This window comes from Microcaecilia unicolor, chromosome 2 (assembly GCF_901765095.1).
Source record: "Microcaecilia unicolor chromosome 2, aMicUni1.1, whole genome shotgun sequence".
Classification (NCBI taxonomy): domain Eukaryota; kingdom Metazoa; phylum Chordata; class Amphibia; order Gymnophiona; family Siphonopidae; genus Microcaecilia; species Microcaecilia unicolor.
Window position 1 is genome coordinate 120,857,766 of NC_044032.1, and position 7,624 is coordinate 120,865,389.

A 7,624-nucleotide genomic window follows, 5' to 3' on the forward strand; every position below is an offset into this window, starting at 1 on the left:
TCTGAGGCAGCGTAGAAAGGTTGGCTCTTCCTCTGCATGGGGCAGAAAAGCTAATATCCCTCCCTCAAGCCTCCCCTTCTTTGAAAATGGTGGCATCTAACCCCCACTTGGTGTATCCTGGGATTCAATGAGAAAGGTCAATCTTCCAAATAAGGGCATTTTCACATTCTATGGTAGTGTGGGTGCAGACTACCAAATAAAGGGAAAACTCCCTTCTTTGGCAGACCAACCCCACTTGGTGCAGTCTAGGATGTACTGCATGGGGGTCAGCTGTTGTCATTTTCAAAGTGCCCCACTCCTGCCCCTTCCAAAATGTGGGGGCTTGAGGGGTGCCACTGGACACCAAGGAACTAGGGAATTCTATTTTAAAATCAGGGAGAATGTAGGGTGGGGGGGTCCCTCTAGACACCAGGGAATTTTTTTTTTTAACTCACAAGTGAGAAGGGCAGTGGAGTGGGTTCCCATTGTCGGGTTGGGGGGGGCAATTTTTTTTTAATGTCACCTTACCTGTCACTGCATGAGCCCATCACCGCTCACATAATGAAAGGAAGGGGACATTTGCATACACTGCAGATTACTGCCAAATTATTAAACATGGCAGTAATTTGCATGCCCATACACCATGGTATATTTGTATCCCTAATTTCTGTCGTAGAAAACACACACTGGGCCAGCTCTACTGCATGGCTTTCTGCACCAGTCCCTTGGATCCTGGGACACTTCTGTCTCCAGTAGGGGGGTCAGTGTGCAGGGCTTTAGTAGAAAAGCAGGTACTTAGCAGGGATAGCTTCTTAAAAAGTCCATAAGCTACTGAAAACAGATCTGTTCAAGAAGGCATACCACAAACATCCATCTTAAATACTAAATAATAAGACTTTACACAACCTAGACATAACTGAAATCTTATCACTTGACTGATTAACCTCTTTGCCATTAATGATAAGCACTACCACTTCAATCTTTATGTCGAATATGGTCTCTCCATAGTCGATGACCTAAATTATGCTACAACCCAATTTATTACTTAGAACCTTCATGCATTACTATAATTTATTCTTCTTTACCATGTATATGCACAAGATATATATCTATACCATTATCTGTTTCACGTATGTTATGTTCCACATATGTTATGTTCCATGTATTTTACCATGTATGTATGCAACTTAACGCATTACCATTGTATTCTATTACCCGGAAATGGCAACCGCCATTACGGCAAATGTAAGCCACATTGAGCCGCAAATTGGTGGGAAATTCTGGGATACAAATGCTACAAATAAAAAAAATAAATGGACTTGGGGGAAAATCCATTGCTTATTCTAAGATAAGCAGCATAAAAGGTATTGTACTGTTCTGATATCTTGCCATGTAACCTGGATTGGTCACTGTTGGCAACAGGATGCTGGGCTTGATGGACATTAGGCCTGTCCCAGTATGGCAATACTTTTCTTAAGATTTATCATACAGCTTTTCAAAGATAGTTGACAGCAAGATATTTTATCTAAATGTATTTCCCTATCCTGGCCTACGATTTAAGTGAGGCAAAAGTGGGTTGTGACTTCCCCAAGATCACAAGGAGCAGGCCTGAGATTTGAATCCTGGCTTCCCTAGTTCTCATGCCACTGTGCTGATCATTGGGCTTCTCCTCCACTCAGTCTCAGCTATGAAGGGACCACCCCGAGCACAACAACCCTTATGTTTGATAGAGACAGCGACAAAAGCAGATTAAAATTGTCCAAGGGCCAAGAGCAGATTAAATTGTACATAATTCTCATTTTGCCCATCTCCTCAATCCATCACAAGCTGCTGAAGACACAAGTGTTGTACATGTGATTGCCTGATTTCTGTACAAGCTAGCTTTGACTGGGGGTGGGAGCCACAGATGTGACCCACTATTATTCAATCTGGCCACTGGTGCAATCTCATAAACAGAGGGAATATGGCCAGTGAAAATCAAGAAAACAAACCTAGCAAGTTTTATTCCCCCATTGAGGCGTCTGTTTTCTCTGCTAACATGGGGCAACTAGTATCATCCTAAACCACATGGCAATAAACATGTCACTTATGTGTTATAGCAAAACTTACAAGTCTGCATCTGAATCTTCAGAATACTGGTTGTGATTATTGACTTAAAGATAGAAGTCACGGCTACAAATAACTAGAAAGAACAGCAGGGTGTGTTTTTATGTAAAGCTAGCAAGTATGCCAATTGTTACGGCTTATAAATCAGGTTGAGCTATGAACTTTAAGCATGCGATATCTTCCAGCAGTCCCGTCAGCTACCAAAGGCTTGCCTTGGGAAAATCAGTTTCAATTCCGATAACTTCACCGTTCCAGCATACGATCATGTGCACTAACCGGACCTGGCCCAGGAAGTAAAACTGCATGCACGCACAATTATTACACCGAGAGGAGAGGGGGGGGGGGGAAGAGCCTGTTCTGAGCATAACAGCCACCCTTCAAGTTTTAAAACCACTTCCTGGCTTATCAGTCAACGCTCTTCGCCGCTCCAATATAAATCAGCCACGTGCATTAATTCATCCTACTGCTGGGATCCCATTCCAGCAAAACCGAAATTCGCCCACTTGCACTTTGTTAGCAAAGTAACGGGCTGATGGATGTCATATGTAATTGCAGTCTGCAGGATTGGTACTGCGCGCCAGAATTCTGAGTTTTTTTCCGGGTTGCAGAAGACATAGGTGGGGGGTCGAAGGGAGAAGCAGCATTAAAGAAGTTTGTGTGTGTGTGTGTGTGTGTGTGTGTTTGTTTTTTTTAACCCTGGCTAAACTGCAGAAAAGAGGAGCGGGAACACGCAACACTCCCATTCCGTTGGCGTCCAGCAGGTCTGGGACTTCACCAGGTACGCCTCAAAATAAGTCCATCACCCGCACCTCATAGAGAGAAAACTGCCCCTGCAAAGGCAAAAGCTGAGCTAGAGGACAGCCCCGGGGAGTTAGGGGGAAGGCGTGCGGCGTACTTACATCCATATCTCGGCCTGAGCAGGCTCGGGCTGTCGTCCTGCTGCATAGTGCTCGTGGCGCTCCTCTCTCGCGTTCGCTCTCTTCTTGTCCGGCCCTCGTGCAGGTGTCCCGCTCTCCGAGCCCCTATCTTTACACGCCGCCAGTAGCTGAAGCTCGCTTCAGCTCTGTCAGCGCCACGCGAGCTCCGCCCCCGCTCCGCGGCGCGCGGCCCGCTCGCTCTACCCAGCGGCGACACCTGCCGTCCAGCAGCGGCTATTGCCAGCTCGTGGGCCGACTCCTAACTTGGTGGTACCTCCTGTTGCACGTTCAGAGGCAGGGAAACGAAAGCAACGGTACTGAAAGTGATAACAGCTTTCTGCTGTAGAGTGTGCAATTCTCAAACGTTTCTGTCAATGAACTTTGCTCTGGGTGGAATGGATTAGTTTGAGTTCACTGTTGAGCGTTACTAGCAGTCACGTGCAAAGCAGGAGTTGTTTGAGGGGGAGGGGACAGCACGGCACGGAACTGCTGTCAGGTGTGTGAGATCCCCAGCACCCTCACTAAGCAAACTCCTTCAGTTGGGGGACGGGGGTTTGTGTTTGGCCGCTTTGCAATAGGTGACGTGCTCGTTTACCTTGTTTACAGTCCTTTGCTCGGTTCTTTCCACCTGAATGTTTACCGCATTTCATGCAAGTACGGTAGTTCTATGGCGTTCCCTGCAATTAGGCTTAGAGGAGAACCTGAAATCAGGGGAGTTTTAGGCATTTTCAAATGTGTGCTTTTATAGGTTGTTTTTTAAATACTTTCTATCTCACTGTCTTCATTTTTTTCTCTGTTTTCCTATTCTCTCATTTTATTTGGGGTTGATTTATTTTTTTTTTCATACTGTTTGTAGTGTATGGTGGTTACCAGGGAGACGTTATATAAAAATAAATAGCGATAGGAAAACAAGGACCACAACCTTTCATCATTCCTCATTGGGAGTGATGATTATTTATTTTATTTCTTTGAAAGATAATTTGTATTATGTGTTACCATTTTTAAATCGTTTTCTCCATGGTACAAGCTGGGTACTGGAGACGTGACAGAGGCCAGCTGTTGTCCGTGGATTGACATTTGAGAAATAGAGAAACATTAATTCTTGTACAACCTGGCAAAAATTTGCATAAACTACCCTTCCGCCAGTGACAGGGTTGCTCCCTCCCAATCTGTGCCAGGTTGGTATTGCATAGATAGAATAACAATTGTCTGCCAATCTCTATGCTGGGTCCCATCACTGTATTTTGCTTTTGACAATAATCAATATATTTTATTTTTTGAATATAATTTCCTGCAAGGCTGTTGTGTGACGTCATCTGAATTAATTATGGAATATAATAGAAATCTAGGGGAAGTTTTGTTGTAGGAAAGAGGCCAACACAATATGTCTCTGGGCAGAACAGACATAAACAGAAGAATGCATTTAAAAAAATGCCCCTGCCCCGTCCCGCTCCTCGCAGCGCCCTACAGACACTGGATAATTCAAACAGAGAATTTAAGTATTGTTTTCTGGGTGTATAGTGAGTCCGTTATGTACGTCACACTGGGAAAGCAAGAACAATAACAAATTAATTAAACATGAGCGATATGCAGCTTTTTTGTACCTTTACATTTATATAGGATAGAGGGATCATCCACGATTCAGGAAAAAGTCCTGGCTCATGGCTTCTACTGACCCTATCTGGGACCTTGGCACTTTATGCAGAGCTGCCAAATTGCCTAGTTCCTGGAGAGAGATTTTAAATCAGGCCGTGAATTTCTGACAACCCTTCCTGTTGCATTATGACTATGAGACCTGTAGCACTGATTTCAGGGGTACAATCACAGGCTACAATGTGATCCTAACTTTGAGGTGGTGAGAATGGGTCTGAGTTTCCCATTAGTATCTCAGCTGGCCTTTTATCTTCCAGGATGTTTCCTTCATTTGCAGGATACCTTCCTTGTAGATTACATGCAGGGTTGGCACACAGGCTCAAGTGTTTTGAGTGATAGGCCCTGACTGCTGGAATCCATTGCCATCCTTTCAGAGAGGAACTGTATTTGAAAATTTTGGTAGGCAACTGAGTTTATTTTTGTTTTCTATGGTTTTTATTTAGGTTGTATATGTTGTTAGGTTCTTTTGTCAGATTATTTTGTGTTGTATGTTTGTCTATTTTGTTTTTATATGTTTTTTCATATTGAGTTTTCTTGTTACTAGATCAGGGTCAATTGTGATAGGTGGGTTCTAAATATTTTATATATACAGTGCACTCCATTTACGTGCACGTCTGTTTAACTGCATGCCGTACTTCGGTCCCGTTTTTGACGCCATCAATTTTTGGGGGGACAAACTTCGGTTTAGCGCACCACTGATAAGTGCAAGATTCGCTTATATGCATGGTTTAAGACCGCTTCTCTACAGGAAAGACTCCGCATAAGCGCGCGCACGGAATATGGAAGCCGATTGGCGTGTGACAACCGGGATTTCAAATTTACTGCCCCTTTAACTGCCACAGGCAGACTAAGTGAAAGAATGTTGTTAGAGTATCCACTGGGGTCTTTGTCGTCGTGCAACTGTAAGACTTTAACACTGGCTGAACGAATAGAAGTTCTTAAAAAATTAGAAAACAAACAAAGTCAAGCATCTATTGCTAAAGAATATGGTGTCAATCCCAGTCAAATTTCACGTGTCTTGAAGCAGGAAGACCAGCTTCTGGAAGACTGGTAAAACAATACAAATCCACAACGGAAATGAAAACGGGCAGGAAAAGCTGAGCAGGTAGAGGATGCTCTTCTTCAGTGGTTTTCTCGAGTCAGGAGCAGACAGTTTCCTTTCAGTGGTTCACTGCTTATGGAGAAAGCTAACCAGCTAGCTGAAAGTCTTGGACTAACTGAATTCAAAGCCACTGTTGGATAGTTGGAAAGATGGAAGGAGAGGAACAACATAAAATTCAAGAAAACAGCATGGTGAGAAACAAGACGCTGATGACTTTGGTGCTGAAAATTGGGTTGTTTCAGTTCTTCCTACCATCTTGAATGAGTTTGCACCTCGTGACATTTTCAATGCTGACGAAAACGGTCTCTACTGGCGAGCGATTCCTGATGGAACAGTTGCATTCAAACATGCCGAAACTACTGGAGGTAAAACGTCGAAGGACCGACTGACGATCCTCCTTTGCTGCAATATGGATGGGAGTGAGAAGTTGGAACCCCTCGTCATTGGAAAGAGCAAACAGCCCCGTTGCTTCAAGAAAGTTAAGCGACTTCCTGTGTCATACGAGGCTAACGCAAATTAATGGATGACTGTGGAAATTTGGAAGCAGTGGCTAAAGAAGTTAGACACTAGAATGCGGGCACAAAAGCGTCAGATTTTGTTGCTTTGTGATAATTGTGCTGCACACAGGGATCATGTCAGGCTGTCTAACATGAAGGTGGTCTTCCTGCCACCAAACACTACCTTTCTGATCCAACCTATGGATCAGGGCATAATAGCCAATTTCAAACAACATTATCGGGCTCTTGTGCTACGTTGTCTGATGAGCGTTATGGATGACCAGCCTGGCAAGGATAAACATGCTGTTGAACTGGCTCGTAATCTATCACTGTTGGATTCCCTACATATGCAGAAGAAAGCCTGGAATCATGTTACACAGGCAACCATTGTGAACTGCTACAAGCGAGCAAGCTTTGTTAAGGATGTGGAGAGGGACGAAACAGATGCAGCTGTTGCAAACGCGTCAGATGAACAGGTTATTGACATCCCAGCCGGTGTTACTGAAGAGGAGTTTCATCGCTATGTAGCTATTGATTACGATCTACAAGTGGATACATACCTGACATCAAAATCCCTTTTGGGAAGTATGAACTCCCCCCTCAAATTACAAGTCAGGAACCTTGGAATACAGTTAGATTCAACACTTACTCTGATTCCCCAAATCAAAGCAACCTTCAAGAGCTGCTTCTATTATTTGTGACAGCTATGCTGCCTCTCTCCTTACATCGAGAAGGTAGATCTTATCCCAGTTGTGCATGCCATGGTAACATCAAGACTAGATTACTGCAATGCACTATACAATGGTCTGACTACAAAGGGCCTGCACTAGCTCCAGTTGATTCAAAATGCAGTGGCAAGACTCATAGAAGGTTGCAAGCGATGTAACCACATCACACCATTTTTGCAAAAACTTCATTGGCTATCAGTTCAATACAGGGGTAAATTTAAAACTCTATGTCTGACCTTCAAGGCCCTGAAAGGAAATGGCCCCGAGTATCTGAAGAATAGGATGATCCGCCACACACTGCCAAGGACACTAAGGTCCTCCCAAGGACTTTCACTAATTACACCCTCTCCAAAAGACATTACACGATGTGATCCCGCAAGTGAGCCTTCTTCCGAAGTAGCCTCCCCACACTCTGGAATGCATTGCCTGAAAGGCTCCGCTTATCACAAGACTACCTCTGCTTCAGGAAGCAGGTGAAAGCTTGGCTCTTCAACCAAGCCTTTACCAGAAAAGTAACTAACTGTTAGTCTCACTCACCAACACAACACACACACAACACAACACAAGGAGTGACGTCGGGCTGCACATACTGCAGCGGGACATGTTTATCCACTCCTACCCTAGCTGAAATAAGTATTTAAC

General features: G+C 44.1%; 1 protein-coding gene across 4 annotated transcripts in view; it reads right to left on the bottom strand.

Annotated features, from left to right (window-relative positions):
• The window catches only part of IQGAP2 (IQ motif containing GTPase activating protein 2), a 589,818-nt gene extending 586,434 nt beyond the window's left edge, over window positions 1-3,384 (bottom strand). For 3 of the 4 annotated variants that reach the window (XM_030193260.1, XM_030193262.1, XM_030193259.1), the window contains exon 1: window positions 2,985-3,381. In XM_030193260.1, coding sequence (XP_030049120.1) covers window positions 2,985-2,986 — 2 coding nt within the window. In that variant the 5' untranslated portion in view covers window positions 2,987-3,381. Of the gene's footprint in view, window positions 1-2,984 lie in introns of all 4 variants that reach the window. The other variant, XM_030193263.1, reaches the window with a different exon arrangement.
• Between the last annotated feature and the right edge of the window lie 4,240 nt (window positions 3,385-7,624).